This window comes from Tursiops truncatus, chromosome 20 (assembly GCF_011762595.2).
Source record: "Tursiops truncatus isolate mTurTru1 chromosome 20, mTurTru1.mat.Y, whole genome shotgun sequence".
Taxonomy (NCBI): Eukaryota; Metazoa; Chordata; class Mammalia; order Artiodactyla; family Delphinidae; genus Tursiops; species Tursiops truncatus.
In genome coordinates, this window is record NC_047053.1 from 8,627,715 (window position 1) to 8,645,308 (window position 17,594).

Sequence of the window (17,594 nt, forward strand, 5' to 3'; positions counted from 1 at the left end):
CAGGACACTTGGTGGAGAACTGAAAGTTCCTGATTCTAGGCTAGAGCTTTCCAATAAAACTTTCTGCGATGACAGAAATGGTCTACCATTCGTGCTGCCTGGTACGGTAGCCACAAGCCACGTGTGGCGGCAGGGCCCTTGAAACGTGGCCTGTGCAAATGAGTAACTGAATTTTAAGTTTTATTTAATTTCGATTAATTAACTTGAATAAAAATAGCCACATGCACCTAGTGGCTGCCACGTTGGACCGTGCAGTTCTAGACACCCAAACAAGTCTGCCGCTCCCATCCCCTCGGACTTGAACTGGGCTGAGAAAGGTACCCAACCCCGAGCTAAGCCTCACTCCAGAGATGAGTACAAAGGGTGTTAAGCATGGCCTTGCTTGGTTCAACGAATCTTATGTTGTTCTGGGCCCATAAACCTAACGCCATCAACTTCCTTCCTAGAGAAGTCACCCAGGCCGACAGTATATATGGTCCAAGTGCCCAGTGGGGTGAGAGGGGACGTGGTGTTTTTTGCTCTCTACTCTAAAGCTAGAAGACAACACTGAAAGGGACAGGAATAATCGTAGGGCCTTACGAGAGAGCACGGGAACCTTTTTTTTTTTTTTTTTGAGATGGACAAAATGTGAAGGACGCATACTGTAGGAAATGGACAACATCATGGGGCGGATAAGACAAAGAGGGAGCATGAAGTGGCATTCAAGAGGGCTGCAGCGAGGGCCCCACCTGTTGTAGTCCCGAGCGAGGAGCAGCAGGTTTTCTCGAAGAATGCGCAGGTCCTCGGAGCGCTCAGCCACGTTCGCCACGTAATGCGGCGTCTCGAAAAGCAGCCGCTCCCAGTAGTCGATCTCCACAAAGAGGATCAACAGGGACCTTGGGGAGGAAGAGAGGCAGAGCAGCTGCGGGGCGGCCCAAGGGCGTAAACCGGAACCAACACCCGACCAAGAGGTACGGGGCTGGGGCGCATGGAGACCCTTAAAGGTAAGCAATGAAGCAGAACCTCCGAGTAAAGAAGGCGGACTGGACACGTTGACTTTTGCTCCCCTCCCCAAATAACCAAAATAACAGTAAAGGGGGGTTTCGCTTGTCCAAGGCATAAGCCCACAAGTACAAGAAGACAACAACCGAAAACATCTGAAAGTGCAAAAGCAGATGGATAAGGAGAAGAGGAGTCCTCAGCTGGCACTGGAGACAGCTGGGAAGCCTCCTTAGAGGCCTGGGGACGGGTGGCTCCAAGTATCTCAGGAAAGGGGTGAAGGTGGGACTATATAACAGGAAGAGCAATTGAAAGTTTAGGAAGCAGCTCTACCCATGTCCCCTCTCCTACTCTACGTAGTTAAGCAAGTTGCCCTCCCTCACCCCAGCCTAAGACTGAAGGCTTCTTGTCTCAGGAGGCAGTGCAGAGACAAACAGAGGGTCTTTGGACTGGGAAACCCCAGGCCCAGTTGAAGGAGAGAGTAATACACTGGGAGCAGGGGTGGTGAGTCACCATGAACCCACTGAATGTTAAGATCCCCGCCTCCCTCTCCTGCCCAGAAACCAGCACTCTGGCAGCTGGATCTACACCCTCCGGAGCAAAGTTTGAAAGATGGTTCTCTGTGACCTCCGACCAGCCTAAATAGAAAAGCCCCACGGATGATGACCTCTGGAGTCGCCAGGAAACAGCGCACCTGGACAAGCCTGCAGTGAGGCTCCCAGTTGAGAAGCCCCCCTTTTCCTGCTCAGCAGAGCTGCCGGTCAGCTTTCCAGCCCCTGTCCCTTAAATATGGACAGACAACCAAGGGTTACAGAACACTGGTCTCTGTCTTTCCTAGCACAAAAGGTGGGAGTCAAAACAAACAGAAAAAATCAACCAGAAGGGAAGGAGAGGGGACAGAGGTTGTGCAGAAAGAAGACGGCCTACCTGCAAAAGAAAAATAAACAAAACCACCTCGAACATCCTCAGAGAGAGATAAGAGACAAAAGAGCATCCGTGAAACAGAAACAAGATGCTAGAAAAGGGACACCAGGAGAGCTCTTAGAAGTTAAAAATGAGAGCAGAAAATTTTAAAATCAAAAGAGATATATAGGGCTTCCCTGGTGGCACAGTGGTTGAGAGTCCGCCTGCTGATGCAGGGGACACGGGTTTGTGCCCCGGTCTGGGAGGATCCCACGTGCGGAGCGGCTGCGCCTGTGAGCCATGGCCGCTGAGCCTGCGCGTCCGGAGCCTGTGCTCCGCAACAGGAGAGGCCACAACAGTGAGAGGCCCGCGTACCGCAAAAAAAAACAAAAAAATCAGCCTGGGGAATAATTTTTGTAAAATATTTTCTGATTTGTCCTCAGACAAGTGGTCAGGCAGTAGAGGTAGGACAGGGAAGCTGGCTGGGTTTGGTGCTGACACCCCAGAATGAACTGACAGGATGGAGAAAGTGCTGTCAGAGCAGGAGAAAAGGAGGAAGGGGAAGTCCCATACGCAAAACACGGACAGACGCCAATGTCCCCTGTCCTGCTCTGGAGAAGTCCCACTACACAGAGGAGTCTGCTGCATACACAGCAATAACACAGCTCTTTTCAGCCAGGGTACAGACGACATCTGGAATATGTTTGTGTTAAGTACTATCTGTAAGGCTGGTCTGGCTGTAAAACGTGGTAAAAGCCAATTTGGACTTCAGAGTTCAAATATTTGGGCTATAAGCTGGGATAACAAAACCCCTTGTGAGATAAAATAGGTGCTATTAGGGACTGGAAGGCTCCCAGAACTAAGGGAGAGTCAGGTAGTTCCGAGGACAATCAGGACATTTGAAGAGCGTGCTTATTTCAAGATCTTATCTAGACCATGAACACAAAAAAGTAAACCTGATAAAGTTATCTGCCCCTCCTTGGAGCCTTCAAACGTTTTGGAAAAGCTGAAACTGTCTTGGATGTCTTTACTGGTTTAACGAGCCCAAACTTTTCAAAGTCCTTCCCCGTGATCATGGCTTTTTTTTCCCCCACACACATTATTTACTGGATTGAGGCAGTTTATCATAAAGCCACAAAAAATGTAAAGCAGCTTAAAACAGATCTCTCCAGACAACAGCTGTCTAAAGGATGGGGGTAACTCTTCTCTCTGGAAGAAGTGTTTCAGCCATTATTTGGGTTTTGGCTAAACCCAGGCCATAAATATTTGGCCCAAAGTTGTCTTGTTAAGCTCTACTGTAAAGATTATGCAATGGTGTTTGAGATAAATATCCGATGTGTCCCTCGACAAGAGATGATCACGGCAGACAGAAGAGTTGTATCCTAAGTTTATCCTTGCTACGCGGGCACTAAGCTCAAACATCAGGTGGACACACCACTGTGGGGGGAAGGGAACAAGATGCAGGAAGCCTAGCTGAAAGCCCCCAGCACAGAATATTCAAGACCCTTATGGAAACGGTACAACTTCTAAGTCCATCAGTAGTGGGTTGATGGATTAAATTACACTACAGCAAAATCGTGGGATGCTATAAGCCGTGGAAAATAATTATGTAGCTCTGTACATACAGAATGGAAAATCTCCCACACATATTGTTAACCTTAAAAAAAAAAAAAGCAAGTTGCAAAAATACTGTTTATAATGGGATCCTGTTGTATGTGTGCAGTGTGTATTTTTGATTACGTGGTAATCATGGTTACCTCTAGGGAGTGGGGCTGTGTGCTGGATTTTCAGTTTTTCCTTTATATACTTCTACATCAATCTCTTTTTTTTTTCTTTCACAGTGAGCATGCACTACTTTTGTAGTTTAAAATTTTTAATTAAAAAATGATTTTAAAAATTAAAAAAAAGCAGCCGTATGAAATGGGTGGGGTGGAGTGATAAAAAATATACCAAATCTCTAACAGTGGTTATCTTTGGGGGAATTTTTTTCTTCCTTCTACTTTTCTGCATTCTGCAAATCTTCTAAAAGGATGAAGAATTTTATAATGGAAAAATTAAATAAATCATTTTGAGAACACTTTGAAAGTATAGAACAGTGAGGACAGTATGCTACTATTCATGTTAAAAAGTATACTTAGACAGACATACACTCTTATCCCTGGGATGTTACACAAGAAACTGGTAACCTTGACTCTTTCTTTTTTTTTTAAATATATTTTTAGGGGCTTCCCTGGTGGCGCAGTGGTTGAGCGTCCGCCTGCCGATGCAGGGGACACGGGTTCGTGCCCCGGTCCAGGAAGACCCCGCATGCCATGGAGTGGCTGGGCCCGTGAGCCATGGCCGCTGAGCCTGCGTGTCCGGAGCCTGTGCTCCGCAGCGGGAGAGGCCACAACAGTGAGAGGCCCACGCACAGCAAAAAAAAAAATATATATATATATATATTTTTTTTTTAATTTTATTTCATATTTTTTAAAATTTTTGGCTGCCTTGGGTATTCATTGCTGCGCGCGGGCTCTTCTCTAGCTGCAGCTAGCGGGGGCTACTCTTCGTTGTGGTGCACGGGCTTCTCACTGCAGTGGCTTCTCTTGTTGCAGAGCACGGGCTGTAGGCGCGCGGGCTTCAGGCTTCTCCCTGGAGCCTGCATGCCACAACTAGAGGAGAGAAACACCCACACACCACAACTAGAGAGAAGCCCACGTGCCACGACAAAAGATCCTGCATGCCTCAACGAAGAACCTGCGTGCCTCAACTAAGACCTGATGCAGCCAAAAATAAATAAAATAAATAAATAAAAAGAAGGTTTGTCATCTCTGTAGTCAGCTGCCTTACATAGCTCCTTCTTTATTTCTCTCTTCAGCATCTTATATGGGAAGGAGGCATGGCTCCAGGGTAGAACTGTTCACTTACAGAGCCTCAAAGGGCAGGGACTTCGCCACTGGACACATTCCCCGTGCCCATCTCGGCTCTTAGCATGTGGAAGGCACTCGCTATATATTTTTGAATAATTAATAAATGGATTAATTAGATTTAAAACAGTGGTGATATGAAAATGTCATGATTCTAAAGCTGTAGACGAGGACATGATCTGACAGCCCATCAGTTCTCAGGAAAGGCCCCTTGGTGGCTCACAGTTTGGAAGGTTTCGCTGAGCCATCGCGGCCACCTAGTGGCAGAGCACCTACATTACTGGTTGAGTAGGTTACTGGGGTTTTTCTGTTTTCAATCAGTTTTTTTGAAGATAGAATGTGAAATTAAAATTAAGAAGTGGTAGTAAACATATTACGGGATAAGAGAGATTTAGAAGAATGGGGAGGGAAACCAAGAGATAGGAGTTAAACTCTGGGGAGGGTTGGGGAAGGGAAGGGCGCTAAAGACAGGACAAGCAGAATGGGAGGGAGTCACGGAGGGTGTTGTACTTGTCAAAGTTCACATCCAGCATGCCCGCCTTCTCCTGGTTGATTCGTAGCAATGGCGTATCCAGCCGCCGAATGCAGTCCTTGTCCAGCGTTGATGTCCAGTCTTGGAAGGTTTTTCGAACCAGTTCGTCAATGGCCTGAACCATCTGCTGATAGGTGTGTACGCTCTCCTCTCCCGTCCCGATGTGGGGCAGGAAATGAGCATTGGAAAGACACTGCGGGGGAAGAACCAGGGATGGCTGGAGTCACCTGCCACATTCCTCCGTGTCACCATCTCCCTGAGACCCCCATCCCCGCCCCCCAACGCACACACAGACACTCCGACAATATGTGGAAGACTCGGAGGGAAGGTGGAGCCCAAAGGAAAGGTGAGAGGAAGAGGCCACGGCACAACGAGAGAGGGAGTCCAAATGAAGAAAGAGAAGCACAGAGATTCAGCTCGAGGAAAAAAGTTGGGAAGAGGAAGTCCATCACAGGAAGTGAGGGATTTAAGAGGCACAAGGTCGAAAACTAGCATGAGCCCTTCCTCAGGACAGATCACTACGTCTGCCACCCCCTGGACAGACCCAGTCTCGGTCAGGAAACCTCTCCAGGGAGACTCTCTGGAGGCAACCCCCCGCCCCTGCCCCCCACCCCACTCCCGCCCCAGCACTGGGCTCAGCCTGCAAACTCTACCATTGCCGCACTGAGAACAAGTCCTGGAAAAGGCCAGACTTACGTTCATGACCCTGTCGATGCGACGCCGTAGGATCCGCACCCAGTGCGCCTGCCCCGAATGCTGGGCCATGTAGGGCTCCAGGTACGGCCGCTTCTTGCTCAGCTCACGGTTCACGAGGGCCAGTTCGCTATTGAACAGCATGTAGAGATCCACCGCCTTCTTGTCATATGTTCGCTTGATAGTCTGATGAAGGAGAGGAAGTGGACAACACACCCAGGGATGCGGGTTCCCTGCAGCTCCACCCTGGAGGAAAGCTACACCCCTGCCGTGGGAGTCCCGCTCCCAAGGCACCCGGGCACTGGGGGAACAGCGGAAGAAAAGAGGCACTGGCCATTCAGGACATGGGACAGAGCATGAACGGAGGTTGGATGGTGTCTGGAAGGACCAGGAGGAACTGAAGGAAGGCAGAAGAGAACCAGGGGTGGAGGAAGCAAGCGGGCAGCCACACCTCTCGGGCTGCAAGCCTGCGGAAGGTGTCCAGCAGTAGCACCCCGTGCTCCACGTCGCGGACTAACTCGAAGGCGGAGCTGATCAAGTTCTGAGTCATCACCTCCAGGTCCTTGACTCCAGCCCGGAACCTGCACCGTTAGAGGCATGTTGAAGGGTGGGTGCCCTCGCCTGCCCCCAAGGACATCCCCTGAGTCAGACTTCCATGCGTTATGTACCGAGGGCTTCCTAGGCACCAGGCACTGAGTGTTGTACACGCATTAGTCCATTTATCCCTCAGAACAGTGCAGTGAGGTAGGCTTTATCACTAACCGTATTTTATAGATGAGGAAACAGAGGCCCCAGCTGGTAGAACAATGTACGTAACTAGTTTGTGGCAGAACCGGGATCCAAGCCCAGGAAGGCTGACTCTGGAACCCTGAGTCTGAGCCACCACCTCCTTCCTAGCACTTCCCCTGCCCTCCCCAACCCTGACCTGTGGCCTCCACGCTTCCCCAGTACACTCTGCTCTCACCTCCCTGACCTCCCTTCCCTGCTCAAGCCCGGGGGCCTGCCTGTGATGCTCTCACCTATTGTAGTCTTCGTGCCAAGAGGTGTTCTTGACGTCCAGGATGCCCCCGCGAACAGCTCGCAGCACGTGCAGGTTTTTGTGGAAGATGTCCTCAATCTCCAGCAAGTTCCGTGTTATCTGGGGCCCCTGGGCACCAGAGAAGCAGGGAAGGGGACCTTGCTTGCCATCTTCCCAGCGGGCAAAATGGAACTGACAGTCACATACCTGCAAAGAAGTCAGCGTGAGGCTTCCCGCCCTCCTTTCTGAACCTCTCTGTCCTGAGCTCTTTGGTTTAGCTTTAAATAGCTAAAAACTAAGGAGCACCAACCAGATACAAGGGGCTACCGGGGTGCATTTTAGCTGCAGAATGAAATATGAGATACTAAGGCAGTGATAACAGGCCAAAGTCTCAAAGCACGGGATGGTGGTCAGGCACACAGTCATGTGAAAAGAACCAAAGCAGCAAGTTCTAGGTGTAGCCTCAGCCCCAGCTCCCCCAGCTCCTGGAGCGTCTGCTGTTGGCTTTGAGTCTCCTTCCCTGACCGTCTTCCCACCTCGATAAGGTCCTTGCAGCGTTGCACAAAGGCATCGACCTGGGCAAATATGCTGGTCTGGTCCAGGACCCAGCCCCAGCGGGAGAACCTGTCGGAAGAAAGACTGACCAGTCAGAAGCGGGAACACGAGGCATTAACCAACCTGCCCAGGCCAGGCTAGAAACATGAGTCCTAGTTCAGGGGGAGCCTTAGAAAATGAGACCCCAAGAAACAGTTTTCCTGAACCCCAAGAGAAGAGACTCAAGGTGAGGAGAGCCAGAGAGGAAACAAAAACATCTCAGTTCTAAGAGAAGGTTTACACACAATGGAATTTTAGACTTCAGGGCCAAGAAAGGAGGAAAACACCAGGAGGGATTCCTGGGATCAGGGAGAAGGTTATTAGAGTTAGGAGGACCTACGGCTGGGAGCTAGAATACCCGAATCCACAGAGAAAACTCGGACCCATGTAAAAACTCTAGAAAGATATAATCCATAGGCTTAAAGTGCAAGCAAAAGGACTCAGAATCTACCCGCTATAGGAACGACAAGGTGGGTGACACACAGGATGTTAGGGGAGGCCCGTCGTACTGGGTATGCATCTGCACAGCCTGTAGGTAGTGGTCTCTCCAGGCGTGACAACAGGAGATGCAGCCTTGTAGGTCCTCCTTGCTAGAAATGACGTATCCCTCGAAGATCCGGTCCAGGGAGATGGCATGGCAGCACAGGCGGATGATCTCATTGCTCATCTGCAGAGGGGGTCCCAACAGCCCCAGTTCACAGCCTTAGTTGCACCCCACCCTCTCTCGGAGTCCCCAAGACCACGCCTCAGGTCTCAGCCTCCTCCTGCTGGATTTGCCTCCCGATACCCCGCTCGCCCCTGGTCCTCCACTGCTGGCGTGGCAGCACCTCTGGGTTCCACCTCCATTGCCTGCCTCAGACCAGCTCTGCAGCTGCATTTCTAGCCAGCGATCGGCTCAGCGCCCCTGCCCCACTCTTTGGCTCCACTGCCCTCCAGGAAGTGTGCCGGCTCCTGCTCCTCAAAAGTCGGTGTTCTTGGGCTTCCCTGGTGGCGCAGTGGTTGGGAGTCCGCCTGCCGATGCAGGGGACGCGGGTTCGTGCCCCGGTCCGGGAAGATCCCACATGCCGCGGAGCGGCTGGGCCCGTGAGCCATGGCCGCTGAGCCTGCGCGTCCGGAGCCTGTGCTCCGCAACGCGAGAGGCCGCAACAGTGAGAGGACTGCGCACCGCAAAAAAAAAAAAAAAAAAAAAGTCTGGTGTTCCTTCCTGAATCTGCCTCTCGCCCACTGCGAGTTCCATCTTTGGAAACGAGAAAGAGTGGGTCTTCCCCTTCCATACAGCTCTGCCTGGGAGTCTGTCCTTCGTGCCCCCCTCCCGCCCTGCACTCCATCTACGCCTCTTTGCAAAGCCCCTCTTCCCGCCTGGGCTACGTCCGTCTGGAAGCAAAATGTCCAGTCCAGGCCCCAACTCCAAGCATCACTATAGTTGATGATGCAGGCAAAAACCTGTGGTCTCCGTCCGACCTGAAGGGCATTCCTCACTACCTTTTCACCGCATATGTCTGCTGGTGAATTCCGCCTTCTCCAGAAATCTGCGTCCTATTAACACGGCCACCCCCTTATGACCCTCTGTCCCACCCTCTGCAGGCACACACCTTCCGGAAGAGGGAGGTCAGTCTCTCCCGAGTGTTGTAGTGGGGAGAGTTGACCCAGATGATGCGGATGAGACTGATGAGCCTGGGGAGTTTACTAGAGATGTCCTTAGGCCTCATGAAAGCCAGCTCCTGGTAAGGTTCCTTCAGGATCGACAAAAAAGTCAGGTTTGACTGTGCTTGACGAGATCCATCCTGGCAGTAAAGAGAAACCAGGAGAAGACTTACCCCCTGGAAAGAACCGGTTCAAAGCGAGCGCCTTTGATCTTCCTCAAACCCTACCCCGACTTGCCTCTCCCGGGAAGCATTCCCAATTAACCCTACCTGGTGCCAATCACCTCAGGTCTCTGCCACCCTTCAGGACCAGAGCTTGAACATACCTACTTTTATTCACTTACTAGTTTCTACAAAAATATTTTTATGTCTTTTCTCATGTGTGAGTCCCATCTCTCCCACTAGACTGGGAATTCCCCAAGCTCGGGTTTTGCGTCTATTTCTCTAGTTTTTCCCCTTGAACTCTTAACTCTGCACGAAGGAGACGCTCAATAGGTGTTGATCAACTGACTGGATATCACTCTCATTCAGCCCAGTGGCTGTCACCCAGGCCCCTTCACTGCCCTGTTCTCAACGAGGGTTTTAGACTTCTCCACCTAACGGTGGCTCAGTTCCCTCAATACCAGCTTCAGATTCCACCTAGGAAGACAGGGCCTCTCTCTCTGTATTCTGCAGACCACTCTGATCTCTGTGCGTCAGCTTGTCATATAATACCAAATTTAATTTTTTTTTTTTTTTTTTTTTACCAAATTTAATTTTTTAAACGTGTTTCTCTTGCAGCTCTCTCGGCTGAACCGTGTGGGTGTGTCTTTGACCCCAGGCCATCTAGCCATCTCTTTTGTGTAAGTCTTATTTCTCAGCTGGACCGTATGGGTTGGGCTCAGAGAGGGCACTCAATGTCGTACACTTGTTGAGTAACCAGAAGTCTCCCCAACTAAACTATAAGCTCCTTGGGACCTTGTGTTCTACCACTTTTATACTCTCCCACAAGTCCAAGTCCAAGCACTGGGTGCATCTATCTTTGCCTTTGATGACTATGTTGACTCTCTCTTCTTAGCACCTTACAGTGTACCAACTGCTGTCTACTTTCTGGCAAGCCTCCATCCTTCGATCCACTCACAGACCTGTATCTGCTGGGCCAGCTTCATAAAGGGCGCCAGGTAGGATGACTTGGCAAGACTCAGGATGGACTCGACGTGTTTCACTCCCGGCTTCACCAGCTGTTTGCTGATGCCAGACAGGTCCATGCATCGGTTGCGCCAGAACTCAATCTCCTCCAAAGGACCTAAATTTTCTCCTGTGTCCACAGTTTCCTGGGCACTGAGCACTTCCTTTATCTGCCGTGTCCAGTGGATCATGGTGGCTGCCAGCGAGAGGACAAAACCTCTGGCGTTTCTTTGCAGTACTCCCCAGTTGTGTCCTTCCCTGTTCCCCCTACAGAGCCCTCCTAACCCAACTCCTGTCCCAGCCTCTGGGCTGCCCCCCACCTCTCCCCTAGGAGCCCTGACACATGGGCAGTGCCAGCCACTCACTCTCCAGTTGCTGTACCAGATCTTTGTCTTTAACCGCCGCCTCAGGCTTCATGTTCATGGCCTCTGTAGGGATGTAGAGAACAGTGTGCCCCTCCAGTTTGTACCGAGTATCTAAGGAAAGGAAAGGACCATGAGAGTTCACAGAGGGCGATGGGTGTATGCCACCCCACTTCCAACCGTGGTTGATGATCTGGGGCCCAGGAAGTGTACGCATTTCAGGAGAGCAGGCAGGAGAAACTATGACTCATGCTTTTTTGATACCAAGCGGGAAAATGACAGAAGGCAGAGATACCTCACTGAGATATAATAAGAGATTGTCATAAAATATGGTCAAAGATCTATACCATGCCCTCAACACTCTCTTCTATGACACATGTACTCCCCCTACTGCCCGCCCCCATCTCCCCTTACCCTACATGTACTCTTGGAAATTTCCAACTCTGAGCAGGTCTGGCCAACTGTTCTACAGCAGGAAACTCTACCTGGATTAGAAGGCAAACTCTGTACCCTGTTCCACTCATTCAACAAACACATTCCAAGCACCTACTCTGTGCCAAGCAACGCGGGTACTCAGGATCAATCTTCCCCCCCGCCTCACTCTCTCTACTGTTGGTGGGGACTGGGGAGAAAGCAGGCATTCCAGTCTCTCCACTCACCTGTCAGGCAGGCCAAGAACCTGTGCAGGTGAGAAGCAAAATGATTTCGAATGCTTTCGGGCCAGGTTGTGTTTGTAAAGATCTGAGGGGCAAAGACGCCGTCGAGCAGCCGAAGCAGGGCTGGGATGTAGGAACCCCGCACTGTCCCAAAATGCACAGTCGCCTCAAAGTTCTCTGGAGTGATGGGAACTGGCACTTGGCGAATGAAGTAGACAATCTGGTTCTGGGTCTGCATGAAAGACAGTGGATCAGAGTTCAGGGTCCAGGACCAGCCATGATCCCCAAGGGAATCTGAGGCTCCAATCATGAAAGCCTGGCTGAGTTCTTCGTCGCATTCCCTTAGTGTATCCAACCCTTCTCCAAATATAAGCAACATGAGGTGCTTCCTGTTCTTGTCAGGGACATAACAGAGTCTGTATACAGAGATGTGGGGAGGAAATGGAGAGAGCATGCCTTGAGGGTAGGGACTGTGTATTTTGTCCAACTTGGCTCCAGACCTAGCACAGGGACGGGGACATATTAGATGCTCCATAAATGATGGATGGATGGATAAATGGAAAGAAAAGGATATAGGAAAACCAGAAAGGAGAAGGACCTAAAGTAAGAGACAACTGTCTAGGGTTTTCCATTTCACTTGCATATACTTTTCCCCCAATTTTTCACTTATCCTTCAGTTGTGTTTATGCTGAGTTTTTGTTGTTGTTTACATTCAGAAATGTGTAACTTTCCTGTTGTTAAAACTTCTTAAAGTTTCTGACTTCTACATGCTTAGAAAAGTCATTCCCACTCTAAGATCAGATTCACCTGTCTTTTTTTCTTTAGTACTTTTGTAGCTACTCTTTATACTTGATTTAACTTTAAAAACTGAAAATAAAATGCAAAGAAGAAATTCATAACCATTCATCTTCCCACTACCCAGAATTAAATTTTGGCATTTTTGTTTGTGTTTTTTTTTGTCCATGCCATGCGGCATGTAGGAGCTCAGTTCCCTGATCAGGGATCGAACCTGCGCCCCTGCATTGGACGCACAGAGTCTTAACCACTGGACTACCAGGGAAGTCCTTGTATTTCTTTTTGTAAAAAAAAGCTTAACAATTATTATTTTTGTTAAAAATGATATGTTAATTATAAATAACTGAAACAATGCAGAAAAGTACAAAGATAAAAGTTTAAATGTCATCTAAAATTCTACCACCCAGACATTAACTATGATCATTAGAGAAAATACTATTCCAGACATCTCTCTCTCTCTCTCTCTCTCTCTCTCTATCTATCTATATATATATATATACAGGAAAATAAATTAAAATAGTTATTTCAAAATAGGATCATGCTATTTTTTTTTACATATAATTTATTTATTTTTGGCTGCGTTGGATCTTCGTTGCTGTGCATGGGCTTTCTCTAGTTGCGGCAAGCGGGGGCTTCTCTTGTTTCGGGGCACGGGCTCTAGGCATGCGGGCTTCAGTAGTTGTAGCAAACAGGCTCAGTAGTTGTGGCTTGCAGGCCCTAGAGCGCAGGCTCAGTAGTTGTGAGCACGGGCTTAGTTGCTCCGTGGCATGTGGGATCTTCCTGGACCAGGGCTCAAACACGTGTCCCCCGCATTGGCAGGCGGATTCTTAACCACTGCACCACCAAGGAAGCCCCAGGATCATGCTATTTGTAATTAAAAGTATTAAATTTAATTTTATTTGGATTTAATAGAATAAAAACACATTGATGTGAATATAGTAAGTGGTTGAGCTTCAAATAAATGTTTCTTTATCTCTAAGAGAGATTTCTTCCTAAAAGACCCCTTTCTAAGGTCATAAGAAAGCTTATGAAAAATATTAAGAGGTTAGGACTTCCCTGGTGGTGCAGTGGTTAAGAATCCACCTGTCAATTCAGGGGACATGGGTTCAAGCCCTGGTCCGTGAAGATCCCACATGCCGCGGAGCAACTAAGCCTGTGTGCCACAACTACTGAGCCTGCGCTCTACAGCCCGGGAGCCACAACTACTGAACCCATGTGCCACAACTACTGAAGCCCACGTGCCTACAGCCCGTGCTCCACAACGAGAAGCCACCTCAATGAGAAGCCCACACACCGCAACAAAGAGAAGCCCCTGCTTGCCGCAACTAGAGAAAGCCCACATGCAGCAATGAAGACCCAATGCAGCCAAAAAATAAATAAATAAATGAATAAAAAGAGGTTAGTTTTCTCACTGCCTTCCAATTTTAAGTTCAGTTGACTCGCTGCTTTGAACGACAGGAACATTGGCATCCTCTTACTCTCTTGCATTCTCTCACCACTTCCCAATTTTTGTTATACTATTATTTTTTACATTGTCCAGGTTGATAACATTCACATTCAATAACATAACCATAATTCCCATGGTTATTTATTATTAGTTCTTTATTTAAATGAATTGAATATTCACAGAGTCTCTATTCCTGAGTTTTCTATTTGGTTCATTCCTCTTTTTTTTTTTTTTTGGTTCATTCTTTGATGAACTGGATTTCCATTGATGACATCATTTTTGCTTTTCAAAGTAGGGTTCTTTCAAGACTAAAAATGACTGCCTATTTGTTGCCTCTATACTTGACCATCTAGGCTGGGAATTATACCCTTGGGTTACACGATGGTTCCTGGAGAACTCGTAGGTGTAACTTCTGGGTGTTCAGAGAAGTCTGAGATCAGCCTAATGGTTCCCCTTGGTAGATAATTTGGGGTTTTGACTAGAGGCCTAAATAATTATTTCCCAAATTTTTATTTTGAAAAAAATTCCAACCCATAGAAAAGTTGCAAGAAAGGCACAATGAACAATAACGTGCCCTTCATCTAAATCCACTAATTGTTAACATTTTGCTGTACTTGTGCATGACTGCACTCTCTCTCATTTTCTCTCCTTCTCTCTCTGCTGAGCCATTTCAGAGTTAGCAGCAGACGTTATAAAACCACACTCTTACATACTTCAGCATATGGCTCCTAACAGGGAGGATATTCTCCAACAGTCTCAACACTGTAATTATCACACTCAGAAAATTTAACTTCATTTAATACTTTTATATAATACACAGTTTATATTCGATTTTCCACAGTGGTCCAAATAATGTCATTTACAGCTGGTTTCTTCCCATCCAGGATCCAATACAGATCACACATGGTTGTGTCCCCTTTAATTCCACATAGTTTCCCAGTCTTTTTCTTTCTACCATGACAGTGGTATTTCTAATAGTCCAGGCCAGTTGTTTTCCAAAATGTCCCTTAATTTTGATTTATTGGATTGTTTCCTCATTATTAGATGCAGGTTAAATATTCTTGGCAGGAATACCACATAGGTGATATTAAGTAACCTAACTAAGACGTGTATTGACATTAAACACTGTGCAACAAATTTTTGTGGAATAAAGTATGTCCTTTCAATTCCCACATTCTGTTCCTTCTGCAGTTCAGGGAAATTCTCTGTATTTTTATTATTTTTTTTGTTCCACTGGGTCTTAGTTGTGGTAGGCAGGCTCCTTAGATATGGCATGTGAACTCTTAGTTGCAGCATGCATGTGGGACCTAGCTCCCTGACCAGGGATTGAACCTGGGCCCTCTGCAATGGGAGGTCAGTATTATCCACTGCACCACCAGGGAAGTCCCTCTGTATTTTATTTTTAAATTTATATTCTGTTTCATTAGTTGGTACCCTATGTTAGATCACCTGTGTCTGTCTTTCACATCTATTAACTTCTCTCTACTTGTATTGTCATTGGTTTTTTCTTCTGCATACGCTGTAATTATCTGAGGCCTCTCTTCTACATCCGTTCAGATTTTCAGTGGTAGCTATTCAGTTCCTTGCTGTTTCTAACCTACTAATTTTAACACGTAAACATGCTGCTTTATTTCAAAAATCTGCAGTCTCCCTCTTATTTCATTCTCACGTTTTATCATTTTGTCTCTCAGCTTATTAAAAAATTAAATTCGTGTTCTTATTAAGTCGTACTGTAACGTGATGCTGTTGTGAGGAATTGCCTTCTGTTCAGTTATGTTTTCCTCTTTTGCATGTTTTGTTCTGTTCTTTTTCTCCCTTGATGTAGTATGCTTGCAGTTGCCATGCAATTTCACTTGCCTCATGCTTGCACAGCTCTCTGAATTCCTTCTTTTTGCTTTAAAGTACTGTGGGTGACTTCCTGATGTCCCACTGTGAGAGCCCAGTTTCATTTCCCCCTCGAAGTTAAAGGGTTGGGTATTTTATGTTTCATTCACTTTTCTCTAGCCTAAGATAACTGCATGAGGGGATGGGCAGATGGTTAAGGCTAATTTAAAACTGTAAAATCTTTGTTAAAATACATGGGCTCTTTCTTTTCAGATTTTGTAAAAAACCAAGGTTCACTCCATCTCACTAGGGGGCGTCCACCATTCCCGCAGGGAGGACGGTTTCCATAAGTTAGTACATAGACCTTTCATTGGCCCCCACTTTTAAAGTTTATTAGATTAGATTTTGCTTCTTTCCTTGTTTGTTTACTCTTGGGTGTTTGTGGTTTTCTCGTTTTACTTTTTACTATTTTATCAAGTATTCAAGAGTAATAATTTCTTAAGGAAGTTTTTCAATTTCAATCTTGCCCCAGGAGAATACGATTAAATCCATGATCTATTTAAAATATTTTTTGGCATGCTAAATAGATGTTTTTCAGCTTTGTCGAGGCATAATTGACAAATAAACATTGTATATATTTAAGGTGTACACTTTGTTGTTTTGATATACATATACACTGTGAAATGATCACTGCAATCAAGCCAATTAACATATCCATTATCCCATATGGTTACCTTTTTCTTTTTTCTTTTTGTAGTGAGAACACTTAAGAACTACCCTTTAGCAAATTATACATTATAGTATTATTAACCATAGTTACCATGCTGTATATTAGATCTCCAGAACTCATTAATCTTGCATAACTTAAACTTTGTACAATTTTCCCCCGGTTTTATTGAGATATAATTGATCTATAACATTGTATTGGTTTAAGGTATACAGTGTAATGATTTGATATGTATATTTATTGCAAAGTGATTACAATAAGTTAACACCTATCACCTTACATAACTACAATTTTTTTTTTTGTCAGAACTTTTAAGATCTGTTCCCTTAGCAACTTTCAAATATATGTTTTGTTAACTAGAGTCACCATGATGTATGTACATTAATCCCCAGAACTTATTTATCTCATAATTGGAAGTTTGTACCTTTGACCAACTTCATCCATTTTCCCTACTCCCCCATCCCCAACTCTGGCAGCCACCAATCTGTCCTCTGTTTCCCTCCATCTGAATCTCTGTTTCTCAATCTGTCCTGTTCTCTGTTTCTAGGAGTTAGTTGTTTTTTTTCTAGATTCCACATATAAGTGAGATCATACAGTAATTGTCTTTCTCCATCTGACTTATTTCACTGAGCATAATACCCTCCAAGGCCACCCATGTTTTTGCAAATGGCAAGGTTTTTTTCTCTCTCATTGCTGAATATGTGTGTGTGTGTGTGTGTGTGTGTGTGTGTGTGTGTGTGTGTGTGTGTGTATTCCACATTTTCTTTATCCACTCATCCAATGACGGACACTTAGGCTGTTTCCATACCTTGGCTATTATAAATAAACTATAATGAATGTGGGGGTGTGGATATTTCTTCAAGATCGTGATTTCATTTCCTTTGGATATACAGAAGTGGGATTGCTAGATCATATGGTAGTTCTATTTTTATTTTTTTGAGGAACCTCCATACTGTTTTCCATAGTGACTGCACCAATTTACATTCCCAGTACACAAGGGTTCCCTTTTCTCCACATCCTCATCAATATTTGTCATCTCTTGTCTTTCTCATGATGGCCATTCTAACAGGTATGAGGTGATACCTCACTGTGGTTTTGATTTGCATTTCTCTGATTAGTGATATTGAGCACCTTTCCACGTACATGTTGGCCATGTGTATGTCTTCGTTGGAAAAATGTCTTTTCAATTCTGCACGGTTTTTAATCACATTGTTTTGTTTTCTTGCTATTACATTGTATGATTTCTTTATATATATTTTAGATATGTATTCATCTCTTATCAGATATATGATTTGCAAATATTTCCTCCCATTCATAGGTTGACTTTTCATTTTGTCGATGATTTCCTT

General features: G+C 46.3%; 1 protein-coding gene across 1 annotated transcript in view; it reads right to left on the reverse strand.

Annotated features, from left to right (window-relative positions):
• DNAH2 (dynein axonemal heavy chain 2) overlaps positions 1 to 17,594 on the reverse strand; it is an 87,414-nt gene that overhangs the window by 58,355 nt on the left and 11,465 nt on the right. The window contains exons 5-15 of the mRNA XM_073798060.1: positions 11,456 to 11,684; positions 10,800 to 10,910; positions 10,392 to 10,630; positions 9,217 to 9,408; positions 8,134 to 8,291; positions 7,567 to 7,654; positions 7,032 to 7,237; positions 6,464 to 6,593; positions 6,016 to 6,198; positions 5,298 to 5,512; positions 729 to 875 (exon numbers count right to left, since the gene is read on the reverse strand). Of these exons, the coding sequence (XP_073654161.1) occupies positions 729 to 875; positions 5,298 to 5,512; positions 6,016 to 6,198; positions 6,464 to 6,593; positions 7,032 to 7,237; positions 7,567 to 7,654; positions 8,134 to 8,291; positions 9,217 to 9,408; positions 10,392 to 10,630; positions 10,800 to 10,910; positions 11,456 to 11,684 (1,898 nt within the window). The remainder of the gene's footprint in view (positions 1 to 728; positions 876 to 5,297; positions 5,513 to 6,015; positions 6,199 to 6,463; positions 6,594 to 7,031; positions 7,238 to 7,566; positions 7,655 to 8,133; positions 8,292 to 9,216; positions 9,409 to 10,391; positions 10,631 to 10,799; positions 10,911 to 11,455; positions 11,685 to 17,594) is intronic.